Here is a 22,792-nt window from a genome sequence, read left to right as displayed (position 1 = left end):
TCCACTATAAAGTTTAATTTTATTTATTTCTTTAGGTTTTATAGCTCTCCAAACTTGACCAGGTTCTCCTAAAAACAAAACGTTAAACTTACTTTTCTACCTACATATTTTTTCTTCATACAATTTATTATGATCATTCCAATGCTATTATTAAACTATTTTTGATACTTCTCTCCACTACGAAACTTAGAACCTTAAGCAGGTAGAAAAGGCCCAAGTAGCTAGTGGAACAACATTTTTTGTCAGTGAGAAAGGTCAGCCATCTTTAGTTAGTGTTGTTGGCGAACGTTTTTTCGTTTCTTTATATGACGGAAATAAAGACGATTCCCTGAGATATAAACGATTTGCTAAGACCCTGACAAAGATGCATTGAATCTCTCCTCACTTCCTCCAACACAAGATGCAGCCCTTTTCCATCCTCCGAGTGTATTACCAGTTTCAGTCATGGCTCGGTAAACATTGTGATCCAGAAGATTGAGGCTGGAAAAGGCATGAAAAATTTTGGATATCAATCAAATTTTGGATATCAAATTAAGAAAATACTTTCCGAAATCTATAAAAAACGATGAGAAGTGCATTTCCTATGGGTTAAAGCACACATAGGTATCACCTGTAATGAACATGTTGATTTATTAGCAAAAAAAGCCATCACATATGGATCGTTAACCGAACATTAACCTTCTAATCCAGATATATGTGCTATCGTTAAAAATGATGTTAATGAACAATGGAGACGAGCATGGAACGAATCTAGCAAACATAGTTCCTCTCAATATGCGATGGTTCAACCTAAAGTGTTTACTGAGTACTGGTTTAAAAATTATTCCGTTACCCGCAGATATATAACTTCCATTATAAGAATAAAATTTGGGCAGGCCTGTTATCCTTTTCATTTGGCGAAAATTAACATTTTATCTTCAAATTTATGTCCAGACTGTCAAAAGGAGGGAGACTTAAATAAAATTTTTTTGAGTGCTCAAAGTATACTCAATATACTCAACTAATAAACTAATTGAACATTTATTAAAATATAATATATTTCCACCTTATAATTTATGATACCTACTTTCTCTAAATAGAAAAAAATATATATATGACTGGTTAATGAAATTTATCTGTAAAAGTAAAATCAACCTTTAGGCATTATCCGCAAATAATAATTATTTACTTTTGTTTTATCCCATACATTCTATTCGCAACCTAGTCTAGTTATGTCTAAACGAAATGTCTTGAATGGTCCCTAGACGAGAAGAAGCCAAGTGACCCTGTCTTATTCCCACCTTAACTCCTGAATACAATAATTGCAATATTAACAACCACCTTTAGGGCAGCGTCTCCTTATCTTTCTTATTTTTTGTTTTGTTTTATATTTTTGACATGTATTTAGATTTTAAAATACACTTATTGTGACTGGCTGAGTAGCGACAGTCCATGCCAAAAAAAATCCAAACTTCCAAGCCTCCAGTAAGTACCCCCCGAGCCTATGAAATTCATTTTTGGAGATGCAAAGGAAACTGTGGAAGTGCGTGCGGTTGCCGAGAAGCAGGCCTCAAAAATGCTCAGCAGTATGCTTCCATTGTGTTGGTGAAAGCTGTAGCAACATCGTAGACATATCAACATTAATTGAAGAAAATGAATTGAAAGATGCATTACCAAAAATAATGCCAACGATAACTTCCATTGTACCACAAAAATTCACCTCGGATACTGATTCAGATCTTGACTCGCAGCCTGGATCATCGAAAAAAATGAAAAAATAATAACTATGATAGATCTTTTCCAATATACAGGGTGTCACAAAAATGCAGGTTATAAATAAAATCACATATTCTGGGACCAAAAATAGTTCGATTGAACCTAACTTTCCTTAGTACAAATGTGCACATAAAACAAGTTATAGCCCCTTGAAATTACAAAATGAAAATCGTTTTTTTCCCATATATCGAAAGCTATTATAGATTTTTTATTGAAAATGGGCCTTTACCATTCTTATTGCAGGAACATCTAAAAAAAAATTATAGTGAAATTTGTGCACCTCATAAAAATTTTATGGGGGTTTTGTTCCTTAACCCCCCCTCCAAACTTTTGTGTACGTTCCAGTTTAATTATTTTTGCGGTACCATTAGTTAAACACAGTGTTTTTAAAACTTTCTTGGCTCTTTAGTACTTTTTCGATAAGCCAGTGTTTATCGAGATATTTGGAATATTTGTCGAATCCACCACATATTTATAATATACAGTGATGAGCGCTCTAATAACCGGCAAAATAACGCAAAAGATGGAAAACATAATACATTGCGAAACAAAAAGAGATAAAACTAGTGGAGGTGGAAATTATCGTTATAAACGTAATAATTAACATTACATTACATAGTTTCACCTTTAGACGTCTCTGACAGGAGTATTTTATAACATCCTACTGTCACAGTGACAGTTGTCATAATTTTCTGATACGTCTAAAGGTGGAAAGCTATGTAATGTAATGTTAATGTATACGTTTATAACAATAATTTCCACCTCCACTAGTTTCATCTCTTTTTGATTAGCAATGTATTATGTTTTCTATCTTTTGCGCTATTTTGCCGGTTATTAGCGCGCTCATCACTGTATAATAAGGTTAAGTACGATTATGGAGACCTGTTAATAATCTGAAAATTTTGTACTTAATTACATTTTTAGGAATATTTTGAAACATATTAAAAAAGAAGCCATATTTCGATAGAAGGTCGCTTCTCGGAAAAATGCTAAGAGGAAAAAAAGTTTTAAAACTACTGTGTTTATTAATGGTACAATATTAACAGTTTAATTGGAACGTACACAAACATTTGGGGGGTTTAAAGGAACAAAACCCCCGTTAAATTTTTATGTAAACATATTTAAAAAAAGTCGCAACTCGATAAAAACTGGCTTATCGAAAAAATACTAAGAGGCAAAAAAGTTAAAAACATGAAGCATTGTGTTTGACTAATGGTACCCCAAGAATAACATAATCGGAATGTACACAAAAGTTTGGGGGGTCTAAGGGAACAAATCCCCATAAATTTTTTATGGGATGTACAAATTTCAATGTTATTTTTTTTAACATGTTCCTGCCATAAGAATGCCACATGCCCAAGTTCAATAAAAAATCTCTAATAGTTTTCGATATATTGAAAAGAATCGATTTTAATTTTGTAACTCCAAAGGGTTGTAACTTTTTTTATGTGTACATTTTGTACTAAGGTAAGTTAGGTTCAATCGAACTAATTTTGGTCCCAGAATATGTGATTTAATTTATGACCTGCATTTTTGTTACAACCTGTATAATAATAAATAATATTATTTTGGAAAGAAATCCTTTGTAAAAGGTATAAAATTTTTTTATTAAAAATGCCTTAAAAGGGCTACATCACAACAAAACGTTTTCGATTTTTATAAAAAATCATCATCAGTGTTCGATAAACTGGATGCTAGCTGAGCCACAAAAGAAAAATATCTGGGTAAAAACCCTTTACCCAAAAAATGGCAAAGTTGCCATTAAATCATTGAAATGTGATCAACTCAATTTGGATCCCACGTGTTGGGAAACCTGTATACTTTACCTTAGGGCATTATCCTATTTGCCATGTGACCATCACAGGCCTTTTTATTGAAGTATGCACTTTTAAGGCATCTATATTTTATGTAAAGGGTTTTTACCCAGATATTTTTCTTTTGTGGCTCAGCTAGCATCCAGTTTATCGAACACTGATGATGATTTTTTATAAAAAACGAAAACGTTTTGTTGTGATGTAGCCCTTTTAAGGGATTTTTAATAAAAAAATTTTATACCTTTTACAAAGGATTTCTTTCCAATTTTGTGATTAATGGTATACAGCCAACTACAGGAAAACTTTTTATTTTCCTTGTGGATTTTTTAATATTATTTTGTCTAGAAATTAAATTGCCCGTGAATTAAGGCAGGCGCCCACTTATACGGAAGAGCCCGCTACGGAACGGACCGCGACGATCGGCATTTTAATATTTTCGTGTATTCAAATGGCTCAGCGCCTTCTTTACGGAATCGTAGCACATCGCGCTGAGCCATTTGAATACGCGCAAATATTAAAATACCGATCGTCGCGGTCCGTTCCGTAGCGGGCTGTTCCGTATAAGTGGGAGCCGGTCTTTAGACTTACTGGGATACCACATAAAACCTCCCTCTACCTCAAGAAGCTTCTATTCTGGTAGACGGCAAAGAAACAAACAAAATTTGCATTCAAAGAGGTGTTCGACAGGGTTGTGTGTTATCCCCAACTTTGTTTAACGTATACTCAGAAATAATTTTTAATGAAGCCTTGGAAGGACAATGTGGAGTTCGAATCGGGGGAGAAACTATTAACAACATCAGATATGCAGACGACACCGCGATCATGGCTGAAAATATCGAAGATCTTCAATTCCTTATAGATCGAGTCACTAGAGAATGCTGCAATAACGGACTTAACATAAATGCAACAAAGACAAAGTTACTTTTGGTTAGTAAACAAGACGTCGGCCCTATGCAACTAATTGTCAATGATGAATCAATAACAAAAGTTAGCCATTTTAAATACCTAGGATGTTGGATAAACGAGACACTAAATCCGGATGAAGAAACTAAAATTCGTATAGAAATTGCAAGAGGAGCATTTATGAAGCTTAGATCTATTCTGAGCAACTCTCAGCTGAACTTACAACTAAGAATCAAGTTCCTAAAATGTTATGTGTATCCTGTATTATTATATGGATGTGAAACCTGGATCATGAAGGTTAACATGATGAACAAATTAGAAGCCTTTGAGATGTGGTCGTATCGTAGAATGCTCAGAATACCTTGGGTTCAACGGATTTCAAACAGAGTAGGTCAAGGCGAAGGTGACTTAATGAAGATGATAAAAAAGAGAAAACTTGAATATCTGGGGCATATAATGAGAGGTAGCACATACAGGATGCTGCAGTTAATACTCAATGGAAAGATCGACGGAAAAAAAGGCATTGGTCGAAAGAAATTTTCATGGCTCCGAAACCTTCGTCAATCGACTGGCTTATCAGCAGATCAATTGTTAGCTACCCACGCCTAAAAATTTGGGCACGGTACTTAAAGAAGAAACAGAGTAGTTACCTCATAGCTGGCGGGGAAAAGGGTCAAAAATAGTTTAATAATAGCATGGGAATGTTAAGATCATAATAAATTATATGAATAAAAAAATATATAGATAGAAAAGTAAGCCTAACGTTCTGTTTTTATTGTATCCACATGAGGATTCGAGAATCTGGTCAAGTTTGGAGCGCTGTAAAACCTAGATAAATAAATAAAATTAAACAACTTTACAGTGGAAATTGTTCGCTGAAAAATCCTCTATAGAATTGCTATGATGTCATTTTATTGTAAAATTAACTGAAAAAAAAGTTATAACCTCCATAAGGAAACTTGTTACAAAATGTTCACTTATTTTTTTATAACTTTTTTTGGTCGCTTGACGATAAAAAGCATTAGAAATAAAATTGTAGAAAATTTAATTTGCTACATTTCATGTCTGACTAAATTTTTTGTAGGGTTGAAAGCTTACAAGACTATCTATCTATATATCTATCTAATCAGCCCTAAACATCCATCCTTGGATATAGGCCTCCTCTTTCTTCTTCCATGCCTCCCTATCTTGGGCAATTTGCATCCATTTTGACCCAATGTGTTTCTTCAGGTCATCTGACCATCGCATCTGTGGCCTTCCCTTTTTTCGTTTGTGGTTTCATGGTCTCCAATGTATAATCAATCATCTTAGTCCATCTTTCATCCTTCTGCCGTAGGGTGTGTCCGGCGAACTTCCATTTAAGCTTTGCTACTTGGGTAGAGACATCTTTCACTTTTGTTTTGTTACGGATCCATTTGTTTCTTTTCCTGTCTGATAGTTTAATATTCAGCATTTGTCTTTCCATGGCTTTCCAGCTTACGAGACACAGCGCGAAAATTCTTTGCACCTTGGATTTTTACCACAGTGACACAGAATGGTCATCAAAAATTTCTAATATCGTATATGTATGTATGTACATAAGCAAAAAACGCAGAGAAACGCGTAATTTATGTCCAGCCTGTAAAGAGAAGTCCAGCCCTTTGTGTGGAAGGCTGGTTTAAGAAGTTTCACAAACAATAAAATTATGTTTTTTTCTTGAATTTGAATTAATTTGCTGAATTATATATTTTTTTTTAATACATTTTCAGTCGATGCAAGCCAGCATTGAATTTTTGTTCTTTTTCTAGAAGCCATCTATCGATATTAGCACTGATATATTTGGAATTTAAGTGTCGCTGCACAAAAATGGCAAGTAAATACAGGACGAGACAGAATCTCGTAATTTTTGTCTTGGAAAAGAACGCCATTTACGGATAATCTCGTAGTCGGCAGTCAATGTGTTAACATTGGCGCCAATTGGCGCTACTAATTGGCATTAGTATTCTATCTATTTATGTTTGAGATGGTCTATGGTAGATAAGAAATAAATAATTCTAGTACAGTTGTCACGGAAATTTTATAGGTGTGTGTGTAGCATTTATTAGATTAGGCTTTTTAGAACATCAATAGTTACAGACTGGATTCAGAAGCGTGTTTTGCTGAGCTGTATTTTTCGTAAGGAGCTAAATTATATCCTAGAAAAGATAAAAATATAAACAGAAAACAAATTCGAAAACAAGCGATAAGATGTAGAAATGTTGTAATAAGAAAAAACAATAATTAGAGACGCAAATCTTAATATATCAGCGTAAACTGTGGTTTGAAAAAGAAACACCCAAAGAAAAAATAGAATCCTTACAAAGAAAAGATACAACTAGAGATACAATTGAATCTCAGGGATTTATAAAATTTATAAAATATGTAGTTATTTTCCTAACTATGGTGCGGAAAGTGATACTTTTACGCACGAGACTGCCGTTGACCCGAACGACGGGATAGCGAGTTCGGGCAAGCAGTCGAGTGCGGGGAAGACACTTTCCGCATGAGTTAGGAACAATATTTTTTCTAGGGTCGTACGTTTGGAAAAAAAGCCACAATAAATAGAGTTATATAAATTTTGTTTAGAAGTGAAAATACACAAATTAATGAAGGTTGTCAAAACCAAACTTTTAATATAATGGGTTACCACGACGACGATATTGGTTTCCATGACGACTATTCAAAACCATTGTAATTGTCTACTGATCTGACTTTTAAATATTATGTCAAAATAATTTTATTTCATCGAATTATCGCGCTAATTTCATTAAAAGATGAACACAATAAGATAAATTTGAAATAAATTAGTAAATAATTTTTAAATATTAGTTTATTGCATGTATTATAATATATTATAATGTCATATTACAAGGTATTTTACTTTCCCGCACACCGTGCGTGAAAATTTACTTTCACGCACGCCGTGCGGGAAAGTGCAACTTTCGGAAACGAAATGCGTGCGTGAAAGTGGCTCTTTTAGCACGGCCGTAGAAAAAATATTTTTTAGATACTGACATGAAATAAAAAGGGATATAAACCACGCACTTTTGTAGAAATAATAAAATTAACAGTGAAACACTATCAGTGACTATTCACTAGGGTGGAGTGAAAAAATTTTTTTTTGAAATTTGATTAGCACTATTTAGCAAAAGTTGCCTTTGATGTAGTAGATGACCTGTAAATTTTTTAAAAATAAAAAAAAAAATTCTTCATTCCCCGCCGCAGGCCCAAAAAATTAAAAATAATTTTTTTATATAAATAGCATTAACTACTAAAAGTTGCTTTTATTTCTGTAGATAATCTACAATTAAAAAAAATATATATTATAACATTTTTTCATTCCCCGCCATGATCCTAAAAAAAGTTACGCGCCAAAACTTGTTAAAACATTGGTCATTTTATGGCTTCTTAACATTAGAAAAATCCAATTCTCTATATTTACTAGAAAAAAATTTGTTTAAAAAAAAATGCATAATTGTCAGTAAATAAAACATCGATTTGACCTTCAGCTCGTTTTTTTAACCCACTGCTACTTTTGTCAGCATCGCATATTATCGCGTCACGTCGGTTGAGAGCGCAGACTCTCGGCGCGGTCTCGGCTCTCGGTCTAGTCGATCTCAATCAACCACAGTTCAGTTCTTGGTTATTTGTCGCTTAAGTAAGTTCTGCTACGTAGTGCGTGTTGTGTTTTTGTACGAGAATAAAAAATACTTTAAATTAAGTTACCCAAATAATAGTGGTCGTGGATTTACTTCGTAGTAAATAATGACGACACGAAGTAAAACCAATTGTCCTATAATTGGGCCTTCGATTGATTTAAATTCGGGAGGAACAATGTTGCCCTCTCGGGAACAAGTGCTTCAATATTATAATTTTATAAGACAAACGAAACAAAGTGAAGGACAATACAAACCAAAGGTTGGTGAAATCTATGACGAAATTGCGACGACGTTGGAGGAAATATGGAAAAAAGCCTCTATTCCTACAGTTCATCATGTCACAATTACCAATCAAACAAAAAGAGAGCACGAAAAGCTAAACAATATCCTTAAGTCTTATTCACACGCTCGCAAAGAAACCGAAAGTTTTAAAAATAAAGTGGCATCTTTTAGGCAAAATGCTTCTTATTTGTTTGACATAGCATATTGCAAATGCAAATCGTTTGAAGAATGTGTCTGCGACATATCACACAAAGTACCGCTATTAGAAAGGCCATTTCTTTTGGACCAGCGAACTACACGAGTCATGGCTATTGGATCCCTAGACCGATTAACAACTGACAAGCTTAATAAGAAAATCTAAGGAATCTATGCGAGAGAAACAAGTTGTTTGAAAAAAAAATCCAAAAGAGATGCCTAAAGAAAAAGAAGCAGTTCTTAAAAATTTGGAGGAAGATATTCAACCCACGCCGTCAACATCGCAAACAAGAATTAACCTGCCGACTTTTGCAAGAGCTTGTGATAGGTATGGAATCGCAGACCGGCCAGCCGCAGCAATTGCTTCTGCATTATTGCATGAAGTAAATATAAATAAAGAGGTCAAGGGAGAAATAAAGTGTACTACGGAGGCGGCGATAATTATCGATAGAAGCAAAGTAAGGAGGGAAAGGAAAAAGATGCGACTAGATTTACAGGAAATGGAAAATGTTAGGGATTTAACTATTAAGGGCCTTTACTTCGACGGTAGAAAGGATAAGACGATGACAATGGTTCAAGCAGACGGTGGTATTAGTAAACGAACAATGGTTACAGAAGAACATGTTTCAATTATTTACGAACCGGGATCAGGTTATTTAGGACACGTTTCGCCATTAAGTGGGTCAGCTGAAAACATTAAGAATGCGATATGTATGTTTTTAAGAGAGTTTAATATTAATAGATCCGATATACTAGCAATAGGTTGCGATGGAACTGTAATAAATACAGGTAACCTCGGTGGTGTCATGTGTCTTTTGTAAAAAGAATTCGGTAGACATTTGCATTGGATTGTCTGCCAATTACATTCTAACGAACTTCCTCTGAGGCATTTAATTGAAAAGTTAGATGGAACCACGTCTGGTCCTAGGGGATTCTCGGGACCAATCGGAAAGAGCTTAGCAATTTGCGACCAGTGACCAGTAATAAATTATAAACCTATTAAAAGTGACCTGCCCGAAGTAGATAGAGAACAACTAAGTACCGATCAAAAGTTCCTCTTCGATATAAGCACCGCTGTAAGTACAGGTGAATTTCCTGCCAGTCTTGCTTCCAAGAATCCTGGTAAATTATCTCATGCGAGATGACTTACCACTGCCAACAGAATTTTAAGGTTCTATGTAAGCACATTGAAATTATCAGAAAACCTAATAGAAATCGCAACTTTTATTAATAAGGTATATGCCCCAATGTGGTTTACTATTAAAACCAAACCAAAAATAAAAGATGCGCCGTTCAATTTATGGAAACGTATATATTTGAGCCGATATTTAAAGAAAGATTTAAGAGAAATTGTTGATACAACTATATAAAGAAATGCATTTTTCGCCCACCCTGAAAGTTTATTGGTTGCAATGATAACTGATGAAAGGCGACATATTCGAGAGCTAGCTATGCGCCGAATATTATCCATTAGAGCAAAGAAGTCTGCAGCGGGGGAAGAAATTAAAATAAGAAAGTTTCAGGTCCCTAAAATAAACTTTTTGGCGACGGACTATGTTGACCTTATTTTTTGGCAAGAGCAAGTTATTAGTGAGTCAACATTAACCCAACATTTAAGTGACGAAGAGCTGAAAAATGCAATCGATAAAAACTCACTTATCTCTCAATTAACTTTTGATTTACCTTGTCACACTCAAGCCGTTGAGAGAAGTGTTAAAGTTCTGTCAGAAGCATATTTAAGTGTTTGTGGCGCTAGTGCTCGAGATGGTTTTATAAGATCACGTTTAAAAGATCGCAATATAATGCCAATGTTTGAAACCAAACGGCATTATAAGGCGGAATAACGAGTTGTTATAAAGTAGAAAATTAAAAATAATAATTAAAATAGGGTGGTTGGCGAGTAGGGGTGGTGGAACACGAAATGCAGCCACCTCCACGTGGTGTGTTCTGGGTAGTTTATAAAACTAGCTGAAAGCTGCATATTGGTCTAAAACTAAAAAAATTAAATATTCTTAAGTTAATGCGGGGAATGAAGGAGTGGTCAAAATGAACCAAAAAAAAGCATGAATGATCTACTAGTGCCTAAAAATAGATTAGCTGATAGTGCAATCTTGTATAAAAAATGTGAAAAAAAATTTTTTTAAGGTCACGGCGGGGCATAATTTCAAGGTCAAAAAATTTTGAAAAAAATTGGTAAACATCTACTACTGTATAGGCAACTTTTGACATATAGTGCTAACTGCTAAAGTAAATTTTTGAAAATTCGAGATTTTTCGCTCCACCCTACTATTCACCAATAAAAACAGGCTGAAAAACTATTTCAAGGGTCTGCTAAATAACAGATACCTACAAACAAACACAGCCCACGCAGTAACGGATTTTGAGATAATAGAAGATAAGAACCAATGTAATGAATTATGAATTACTCATCCACCCACAAGACACGAAATAATGGATGCTATTAAAGCACTGAAGGATAATAAAGCTCCAGGGATTAATAATATACTAGCTAGAATTCTCAAAATTGGAGGACACAAACTGATAGATAGATTTCATAAAATGATAACAGACGTGTGAAAAACAGAAAAAGTTTCAGAAGACTGAAAAAGCAGCACCTCTATGCCCAATTCACAAGGATGCACACAAATTCAGCTACAAAATCTAAAATTAAAGAGGCAAATCCTTACTCTGTGTGAGCTATAAGGTGTTTACGTGGATCATAAACAGGAGATTAATGCCTGGTTGCACCAACAAATTTTAAGATCCAGCTAAACCCGGCTCAGCTTATAGATAGGGCCGATTTAAGTGTCACATACGTTGCACCATAATTTTGAATTCTTATCAATGCAATCCACAAGACAATCCATTGTGGCAAGCTGAAAATTGATCTAAGACTCAATGGTGCAACTCATATGTTTCTTTAATGCACGCCTTAAGCTTAAGATGTGTTGGTGCAACCAGTCACTTCCCAGAGAAAATCGTAGGAGAATACCAGGCTGGATTCATACCAGGACGGTCTTCTATCGATCTGCTATTCAACGTAAAATAAACATTAGCTAAAGCCTGGAAGCACGACATAGATATCCACCAAATTTTTATAGATTTTTGATAAGCCTATGATAACATAGACATAGATAAAATATACTTAATTATGCCAGAATTTGGTATATCATGGAAATTGGTAAAACAGGAAGATGGACTGGCTCCGACTATTTTTGACATATGTGTTATAGTCAAAGCCCGAATTTCAGGCACTCCTAGGTTTGACTAGGCAATCCTCAGGTCTGACTGACGGTCTTAGTCAAAGCCCGAAATAAATTACAGTTTCGGCCTTTGACTAGTCAAACCTAGGAGAGACTAAGTTGGTCAGGCAAAGGTCGAAATTTAATTTTATGACATCGGGGTTTGACTAGTCAAACCCCGATCAGCTAGTAGAATGTCGTAATTTGTTAGATTAGGTTTAATAGTTTAATAATTAGGTAAAATAAAAAAATAGTGTTTATTCTCACATGTTGAGGCATTATGGCATTTAGACTTGCACAATACGTTATACTTTTTACACATATATATTTTTGAAGAGCATTTCTTATTGCAGTAGCATTTTATAAAGCCTTGTCCTGCAAATTTAGAATTTTTTGTACTAATTTCTCTTTGAGACAGTTTATCGTCTGGAACATCTTCGAAATTAAGAAAATTCTCTTTGCATTCTCTTATTTGATTTCTTGAAAAATTTGTGTTTATTGTTCCTAATTTCGTACCAACTCTATATAAAACGTCAATTGTTTTATTTTATATGATATCCAAAATATTTCGAGCATCACCTTTGACTCTATCAAAGCTGGAGAGAGGTATTGTTACAGTTTTTCCGATCGAAATTGAAGGAATTTTTTTTTCGCTTAATTGTTTCATAGTATTATCCTGGGCATGAAGACCTTCAATCGCCTTTCCTTGATTTATTTTAATCTTTTCTGTCTGTGTTTAACGCATGCATGTACCTTTTCTGTCAATACCTTCATAGTATGCATTAAGTGTGCTGTCAGCGCGCACAACATGTACCACCTAATTACTAATAATTATGCACTTGTTTGACAATTTTCTTCCTCTCCTAGTGACGACGGTCCAAGGGCTTTCTTAGTATTATGGTAATCCTTAGTTTTTTCTCCGATTGCAATATCTTCTTTCACAGTTGACGATGAGATTCCAATTCCATCTGTTTGTGCTAAAATAAAATTCATATACTTATCTTATTAGTCAAACCAAATTACGTTTTTGAAGAAATCAAATAAGAGAATGCAAAGAGAATTTTCTTAATTTCGAAGATGTTCCAGATGTTAACCTGTCTCTATAAAGAGAAATTTGTACAAAAGGTTTTAAATTTGGAGGACAAGGCTTTATAAAATGCTACTGCAATAAGAAATGCTCTTCAAAATTATGTAAGTGTACATGGTCTAACGTATTGTGCAACTCTAAATGCTATATTGCCTCAACATGTGAGAATAAACACTAATTTTTTAATTTTAATTACGACAATATAAAAATAATAAACATTACAATTAAAAAACTCCGTTCCATTAAACCTAATCTAACAAATTACGACATTTTAATAGCTGATCGGGGTTTGACTAGACAAACCCCGATTTCATAAAATTAAATTTCGGCCTTTGCCTGACCAACTTAGTCTCTCCTAGGTTTAACTAGTCAAAGGCCGAAATTCTAATTTATTTCGGGCTTTGACTAAGACCGTCAGTCAGACCTAAGGATTGCCTAGTCAAACCTGTCAAAAATGTCTGTAAACCCTGCAAAAAATTTATTGTTTAATAAGTCTAAGCATATTATTGTGATATACGTAAACGATGTAAACTTGATGGGACGAACGAAGAAAATGCGAAAGAAATAGCCGTCAACGTAGATAAGACTAAAGCAAAGTCAACTTGCAAAATTTGACAATAGACGACGAAAATATTGAAGTAGTAATCCAGCTCACCTACCTGAGCGAATAAATAACTGAGGATGGTAGCGAGAAAGAGGAAATACAGAAAAGGATCATTCTTGCTAATAGGTAATGCATACTTCTGTCGCAGATGTTTGGATCCAAAGACAAGATCTTCTTACGGTGGCCTTATCCTTAAGGATCTTGGCCACTACATTTGCCTATTTAATCCTATTTGCAGCCGCCCTGAATACATCGTTTTTTTCGGCTTTTGTTATCGATTTTGCCTTCGATTATAATTTAGAGTCGTTTATACTTTTGATTTCTTATGATGTTACCAAAATATTGTGTTTTTTGTTCTTTTATTATAACCAGAAGCTTTCTTTCCTTGTTCATCCTCCACATGGCTCATGTAGTACATTCTGAGCATTTTACGGTAAAGCCAGAGTTCGAATGCTTGGTTTATTTTTTATGTTTCTTCTGTCATTGTCCAGGCTTCAACACCATAGAGCAAGGTGGAGAAAACATAGCACTTAAGTATTTTAATTCTCAATGAGATACCCAGCTGGCGGTTGCATAGTACATTTTGCATTTTGTAAAACATTGTACGTGCCTTTTCCAGGCGTGTTCTTATCTCTAGTGAGTGGTCCCAAGTTTCATTAAGGTTACTTCTAAGGTACGTTATTCTTGTTACTTTCTAGAGACTAAAGACATCTATAGGGAAGTAAAATTCTAAATACATAAAACCATCATGCGACCAATAGCAGGATATGGCGTAGAAATATGGATTATGACTGAAAAGACAATAAACCTTAATTACAATTAAAACTGAAGGAAGATATTAAGAAGTGACTGTCGCAATTGCATAATCTTGAATTTTTCTGAAAAACTCGATGACAGTGCTGGCCCTTTATCGTGACGAAGAAATCAGTTTGGCGTTTGTCAAAAAACGAACCCGTTTTCTTTTCTTTACGTTGCGCATCGTACAATATTTTAAAATTTAAATTTGAAAATTATTTCTTTATTGCACCCCTTAAACACCTTCATAATGGACCAAAAATGAATAGAATGCATGCTCGGATGGGAAATTTGATTGTAAAAATTGTAGTTTTGTTTCGCGATCATAGCTGTACACTGGTCTATTTAAGTATATTTTTATCATTACCGACGATTTACAAATTGCCTAAAGTCTGGAACAATCTTTTTCGGCTCTGTTGTAAGCAATCTTTAAATAGCAAATATTTTGAAATTTTGAAACCGACATACCTACAATAATTATTCCCCAATTCTCAGTTAGAATTATAATTATCAAAAGCTGAGAATTATTATGCAAGGAAGGATCCAAGGAAGAAGAAGCATAGGAAGAAGACGCATCTCCTGGCTGAGGAACCTTAGAGAATGGTTTAACTGTAGTTCATTACAACTATTCAGAGCAGCAGCCAACAAAGTGACTATAGCCATTATGATATCCAAACTCCGATAGGAGAGGGAACTTTAAGAAGAAGAAAAGCAAATTTATAAATTTCAAAATCCCGTTCTAGTTCAATCGGAAGGGATTGTACAATTGGGATCGTGCAAGTTCGGAAGAGCTACATCTGGTTTCATAGCTCAGCAACATTTTAAGCACTTTTAATTATATTTGCCAATTATAATAGTCCTGGTTACTGTATAATTGTCAAGGCCATAGCCCAAAAATCGTGCGCTATATGCGCACGATCGTTTCTCGTATCGTCTCCAATTCACAGCATAATAAACGAAACCAGCAAGGACACTCCCTAATGCCGCCTTTGAAGTTGAAAAGTACAGGGTCGCCATTTTTCGCGTAGTACATCTCAGTGGTGATGTGATGTGTTGGTTCATCAGTGTTGCCGATGTCACCAACTTTATTGTCCGTAAGAGATTTTTTTTGAATAATTTCTGGAATTTATGCAAAATATTAACAATACAATCGCCATTCATCGTCAATATTTTGTGTTATGTCCTAATTATTGACATAATTCCCACAGGCATACGTATAAAATTATGTTAAAAAATATGAATGTCATAAAAGTTAAGTAAATCTGATAATTATGTACAAATCGGCAACACTGTCGATTTTCTACATTGTCTGGTACTACGCACAAAATGGCCGACGATCTGCTCAGTAATAGTGCGCGAACTTTTCCCGCCTACTAGTGTGTCACTGCTGTTGCGTTTTCTATGCTGTGTCCAAGTACTTGCACACAGTTTTATGCCAGAAAGTCGACTAGAACATGCGCCAGTGACAACAGATAGGTGGCCGTTTTTAAACCAAAAACCAATTGAACCATTTTGTTCATATATTCCTGTTTGAAGGACTTTTCGGCATTTGCAAAAACATTTACCTAGTTTCAGCTCAACTTTTCTCGAGTTTATTGCAAATTATTTAACAAACTTAAATAACAACCTAATAAAATACGAATTGAGGAATGAAGAGATACGGTACGTTAAATCCAAAGTTTTAACAAAAACATCAATAACTGGAAACCATAAAAATGCTTTTTCATAATTACTATAACATTAAATTACAAAAAGTACTATAATAGTCCAGGGGTGATTTGTTTTGAGTTGGACAACTTCCACAGAAATCCATTTTTTTGCAGGAATTACTTCAGAATATCCCTTGTATCAATAATCACGATAATGTGATATATTGTCTTTATTTTTATTTAACAAAGTCTGAAAAAAATCGAAAATTTTTACACTTTGCGCCCATGTATTCGCCTATAACTGGAAAGATATTTCTCGTACAAAAAAATGTAGAAGAAGAAAGTTCTATTCTTCAGTTTTACATAATTAGGGGAGTGCATATAGATTTTCACTTCGGAAAAAATCAAATAAGATAGAACTTTTTGTAATTTCATTAAGAAATGTTTAATAAACAACATATCAAAAAGTTCTACTCGAGAAGTGGGTGCTTCATTTTTTATTAAACAAATGAACTCTGAAATTAGATGTTTTTTTAAATAACTCCGAAAATATAAATTTTAGAAGAAAACTGATTTGACCATTGAAAAATTCAGAAAATGTGAGAAAAAAATACCTTATATAAAGAATTTTCTAAAATTAAATCTGTATCTTCTATATTTTTTTATTTATAACGCTAAAGTCACCCTTCTCACAAACATTGGCGCACTGTAAACTAATGTAGGGCGAAGTGCACGGTTGAGTTATTTTAATATAATTCTTTAACTAATTGATCAAATAAAATTTTACAAATTGAACATGGAAGAATAATAATTGAGCTATCTTATGGTTATAATAGAAAGAAACAAAATGTATGGGCATAAGTACGGTGTGGGCGGAAAGTGAGCCTTATATGAATTTTGTTTAAAAATTATTTAAAATGTGTACCTAATACAATTTTTCTTATAAAACTCTCAATTTTGCACAACTTACCTTTCAAGCAACGAGGTATGTCAAAAAATATGAATTTCACTCAAGAGTAAAGTACCTTTACATTTCACAATATCGAAAATTTTTATTAAGAAAAGTTGTTTGGAATTAAAAAATGTGTATTAGTGTTCAATTACATCCTTCTAATGAAAATATTGTGAATATTAAAGGCAGTTAACTCTCAAGAAAAATTCATATTTTTTACATACCTCGTATAAAATTAAAAAAGTTTGATATCTGATGATTGTATCTTAGATTTTAGACCAGGTAGAGCATTTTATGAAGAATAGCTTTTTTTCGTAAAAGTGATAATAAAATAGTTATCATAATTGTAATAAAATGATGATGAGTCCGTAATTTGAGAAAAAATTGAAATTTTTTTTCGATTAGAATGATGTAATTGTATATTTAGACATAGTTTCTAATTTCAAATAACTTTTCATAGTAGCATTTTTTGATATTCTGGAATATAAAGGTACTTTGCTCTTTAACGAAATTCATATTTTTGACATAATTCGTATAAAATTGATAAAATTTAATATCTGATGGTTGAGTTTTAGATTTTTGACTATCCAGAGCATTTTATTAAGAATAAATTTTTTTCGTAAAATTGACAATAAAAAAGTTTTCCATGTGGTTCCTAGCTACGCAGACATACTGTACAAGAGCTTCTGTATAAGAATTTTCAAATTGCAATGCCATAGTCGGATATAGCATAATCAAAAACAAAATAGAAACATATTTAATCAAAGTAAAATGATGAATTTAACGATATTTTTAAAATTATTTATACAAAACAATTGTTATTGTTTAAACAAAAAAATAAACAATTAAGGGCCAAATTTGCCAGTAGAACTTTTTACTTCATCATGTATATAAACTACCAAAAAAAGTTTTAGAAAAATATAAGCTTGTTTGAATTTTTCCAAAACAATGCATATTTTCGTTGTAATTGCACTCCCCTAAATATTTGGCTAGATAAAAATTGTTTAAAAATGGGCAATAATTGGAAGAAAAGTGCGAAAATAGCGATTTTTCTTTAAAATTAAGCACAAGGTGTGCCACTGGCGCATATCGTGATTATTGACACAATACATCCTGAAGTGATTTCAGCAAAAAATAGACTCATATGGTAAATGTCCATTATTATGGCCTGCTTTTAGACACATCCCGCCTGGACTATAAATCTAAAAAGGTCTTAAACTACTTAATATGTTGTTTGTATGCCAAATGTTGAGCATGCTCAGCTTCTCTGAAAGTCCTGCCATGATATTCCTCGGGTGATCCAGGTCCAGCCCATTCAACTCCTCCATTGGCGGTTCCCTGGTCTAACGAGCTTCTATACACAATCCCTCCATCGTGATGATGGTTTCTGTTCCTTTGCTCCAACCATATTTTTACAACATGCAGTAATAAGAATCCAGCACCAATAAGTACAAGCTTGAATTTTAAGGCAGCCTCGAAAATTTTTACCAAAAGAGTCACTTTTAGGAAGACCACTACGGTCAGAACGACTATTTTGATCATTAGTATTAGTTTTTTAACAGGACCTATTTTCTTCTTCTTCTTCTTGCGTTCTTCTAAAATATTCATTAGAATTAATTACCAAATTTTTATTTATTTTTTTGCTCAAGCAACTACTGCATCCTAAATGGTAAGTTTAAAGTTTTTTTCTAATTTATACAAAATAATTATTAGAAAATATTAAATTTCATCATAGATACTATATTTATGCTCTTATTATGAACAGAAGAAAATAAGTTTAGAGAAATAAAATACAGGTAAAAAAGTCTAACCGATTAATGAAATCAAGAGGGCCATAACTAATGCTTAAACATAAAAAATGTTTTCATTAAAAAAGTAGAATGTAAAATATGAAAGTATACAGAGAAAATACATATAAACCTACATAGTTTTCTAAAAACTATATGCTAGAAGAATTCTTGTAAATGGACTCACAAAGTACTTGTATCAATTTCATCCCTAGCCGTTTTATTTTTTTTGCAATTGACTACGTATCTTAGCGTCTAGTATTACAGTTTTTCTCATTTCTTTGATATCTTTAGATGTGACTTTATGGTCATTAGGTTCGACCTTCCATCTATTCTCCATTATCTAGACGTCTCATCTTATTTTGTATGGTTTGCTTGAACTAAATATCACTGGTATTCGTAATGATTTTATTTACTACACAGAATAACAACCAAAGTGAAGAAGAATAACTAGGTTTGAGGTTGAGAAGATCATGCATCGACGCTATATTTATAATGAGGCAAGGGCAAGAGTAATCATTAAAATGCAACAAACTGACTTATTTATAAAAAGACTAAGTTTTCAATCTAATGGCATATAAAACAACATAATGTTATTCTACATTCCACCAGACTGAAAACAATGGGAACCTTCTCTGGTTACAACTCCGAGGCTTCTACAATTTGCAAGCCATAACGGATGCTGAGACTAAGGAAGACGAGGGAATTTTACAATTTATAATTCACGTCCCATCTGCTTAGCGCGGTAAAGTTCCAACAAGAATGGTTCCCTTCGTACTCCAATCAGGGTAAACATGTAAATAAAAAATGAATAACCATTTTCTTATCTCACAATAAGTCTTATCTCACCAGACTGAAAACAATGGGAACCTTCTCTGGTTACAGCTCCGAGGCTTCTACAATTTGCAAGCCATGACGGATGCTGAGACTAAGGAAGACGAGGGAATTTTACAATTTAGAATTCACGTCCCATCTGCTCAGCGCGGTAAAGTTCCAACGAGAATGGTTCCCTTCGTACTCCAATCAGAGTAAACATGTAAATCAAAAATGAATAACCATTTTCAATTTCGTTGCAAAACAAAAATACAGCCGCATCATATTCTAGTCCAATCAGAGAGTGCAGCAAGCATCTCTACCGGTTTCGAAACTTATTAGTCTCTCATTAGGAGGCACATATGATACTCTCTCTGATCCAACCAAAACAAACCCCGGCGTGCAGTCACGGATTGCAACGAATGAAATGGCATAGATGCCCTAGCGGCAACTGCTAACAAAAGACTAAGTTTTCAATCTAATGGCATATAAAACAACATCCAAAAATGTGCTTGCTGCACTCTCTGATTGGACTAGAATATGATGCGGCTGTAATTTCGTTTTGCAACGAAATTGAAAATGGTTATTCATTTTGGACTTATTTATGTTTCTTGGAAAGAGGGCATTTAAAAACCCTCAGAAAAATCGATGGTAAGGCACTATGGGACAGAGCTAGTAGTACATACATACACGTCCACACGTCATGTCCACACATAAAAAAAGAAGACATAACAGAATTATTTCTGGCTCTATCTTACATCTATTTAAGTTTTTGTGCATTGATCAATTTGAGGATTACATTTAAAAATGTGCCTTATCTTCCATACCAACGAAGCTTAGATGGTGAAAAAGATCAAGGAAAGAGAGAAAATTGATCAAAAGCATGATCTATATAACATCCACCTAAAAAGTTAAGGAAATCATAGGGACTGTAAATTCCTAACACATACAGAGTTAATAAGTCATAACAATAAAACAGTCATAAACACACAAGAATTAGAAGAGCTATTGACAAACTATATTTATGATCTTGCTGACGAAAAAGGTCCCCCTTTTCGTAACCAACATCAGAAATGGAGACGGTTCTGAAAAGGATAAAAAATGGTAAAGCGGCTTTATTTAGAATTCTCTCTTTATCTTGGTCTAATTGTTCGGTAATATAACAACCTATTATTGTAGATAATTAAAATTGGAAACTCTTTGTATTGGTTATCCATCTATTTATAATTGTATATTTTGCGACTTAATATCATGTATTTTGTGTTAGAACAAGTAATTTTTGGTCCCGTCTCTCGTCTCAACGTATTAATGGACTTAAAAAGACATTGAAAACCATATAAATCATCGCTCATATAACTGTGTCATGTGCGTATCTGGTGGTATTTATCAGTTTTCCAATAATTTTTACATCATATTTTAAGTTGAGCAAAGTTCAACTATTCTGTATAAGTATAAATTAAACAGCATTGGGCACAGCACACAACCCTGTCTCACTCTGTTTGATGCCAATACAATTGCTCGATGATCCTGACGTTGCCGCTATCAACCCCTTTATCTCTTAATATTTCAATTAACTTGTCATAATGTACTGTATCAGATGCCTTTTTGTAATCGATAAAAACAACAAATACATCTTTACGTTGATCTTGACTTTTTTGTAGCAAAACATTCAGGACAAAAAGTGCTTCACTAGTTTCCAATCCCTCTCTAAATTCAAACTGCATTTTATATTGATCTTAACACTTATTCTGTATTTTGTCGAGTCTACAATAGTATCAGGAGATTTCTTTTGATAGACGTCAGATATTTCTCTGCTTTTCTTGAACATATTTAATGTATCATGTTTGTATTCTAATTTTTCCATTTAAATGCATTTATTATCCTCCATCTAGTTTTCGGGATCTTCATCTTTTATTTTATTAATTTCTCTTGTTGGTTATGTTCCCCCGTGTTCTTTTTTTGTTTTCTTCTCTGCTCCATCAAATCAAGAATTTTGTTGATCATCCATTGTTATTTTTTGTCTATGATTCTTTTTTTATGTTTTTGTGTTATTTGTTAAATATTATCTTGAAATATGTTCCATATTTCTACACCATTATTAATTTTCAAGTATTGTTTTCTAAGCTGGTTATTTAGATCTTCTTCTATATGATTTTTGTTATCCCCTGTTATATTTATTTGGTGTTTTGACACTTTTTTGAGCTCGACTTTGATGTCAGCTATCTAAGGATTGTGGTCTAAACCGATATTAGTCCAAGTAATGATGCTTAAAATAGGACAAAACCTCGCAATTTTTACAGAATGGATCGATTTACTTGAAAATTTGAGAATAAGTAGTGGATAGTCCAAGGATCAAAATCTATATGAGGCCGAAAGGCGTTTTTGTTACTGGGGGTGGTTGCCACCCCATCCCGCGGGTGGAAATTTTTTATTATATTTTGACCGCAAAGATTGGCAAAAACGTTCATTCTAAGGAAAAAACGTTCTATACATTTTTTTTGATAAAATTAACAGTTTTTGATTTATTGGCTATCGAAAGTGTTAGTTTTATATCGAAAAAAACAATGTTTTTAATCAGTTTTCTGCTAATAACTCCAAAAGTTTTCGTTTTATCAAAACAACTTAACTTAACAAAAACGTAGCTTTTGAAAAAATAAAAAACCGTTTTTATTAATTTTCTGTAAGACCAATAGTAATCGAGCTATACTTTATATCAGTGCTGTTTTTGTAACAATATAGGTTCCGGTACGCAATGTTACGGGGGAACTGGGGGGTATTTATAAGGGGTCCGCCCCTGGGAAAACTTTTTAAACTAAGCCTCAAATAGGGCTTAATAGGGATGGGAAACAGCTACCGGTTATAACCTAAAACCGGATTTTTAATCCACCGCAACAACCGGTTTTACCGGTTGTTTTTTTTGTCCCGGTTATAACCGGTTTTTTCTTTTTAAAGTAATAACCGGTGAAAAACCGAATAAGTTACCTCTAAAAAAAATAATTATTTCAGAGAAAAAATGAGGAGATTTCTATCTATTTTTGATGCCAACCATATGTACATATTATAAATAATATGCGGAGTAATTAACCTAAGCAACCATAATTCAAAATTTATTTACTAATAAAGAACTGGACGAAAGTGAAACATAAGATTTTGAAACAAGTTTTATTATAGTTTGGAAATAGTTAAACGCTCACTATACTACTCGCGAAGTCGATCGAAGTTCAGCGAGTACAAGAG

At 33.6% G+C, this 22,792-nt stretch overlaps 1 protein-coding gene across 4 annotated transcripts in view; it reads right to left on the bottom strand.

The window, feature by feature from the left end:
* The window catches only part of LOC126892510 (uncharacterized), a 301,445-nt gene that overhangs the window by 59,894 nt on the left and 218,759 nt on the right, over positions 1 to 22,792 (bottom strand). The window contains exon 3 of one of the 4 annotated variants that reach the window (XM_050662066.1): positions 17,514 to 18,550. The exons of the other annotated variants lie outside the window; for them this stretch is intronic. Coding sequence (XP_050518023.1) covers positions 18,174 to 18,550 — 377 coding nt within the window. The 3' untranslated portion in view covers positions 17,514 to 18,173. Of the gene's footprint in view, positions 1 to 17,513; positions 18,551 to 22,792 lie in introns of those variants that run through there. 4 annotated transcript variants of the gene reach the window in all.

This window comes from Diabrotica virgifera, chromosome 9, assembly GCF_917563875.1.
Source record: "Diabrotica virgifera virgifera chromosome 9, PGI_DIABVI_V3a".
In the NCBI taxonomy this organism is placed as follows: domain Eukaryota; kingdom Metazoa; phylum Arthropoda; class Insecta; order Coleoptera; family Chrysomelidae; genus Diabrotica; species Diabrotica virgifera.
Note: the sequence above shows the minus strand (reverse complement) of the source record. Positions and strands in the feature narration are given on the sequence as shown.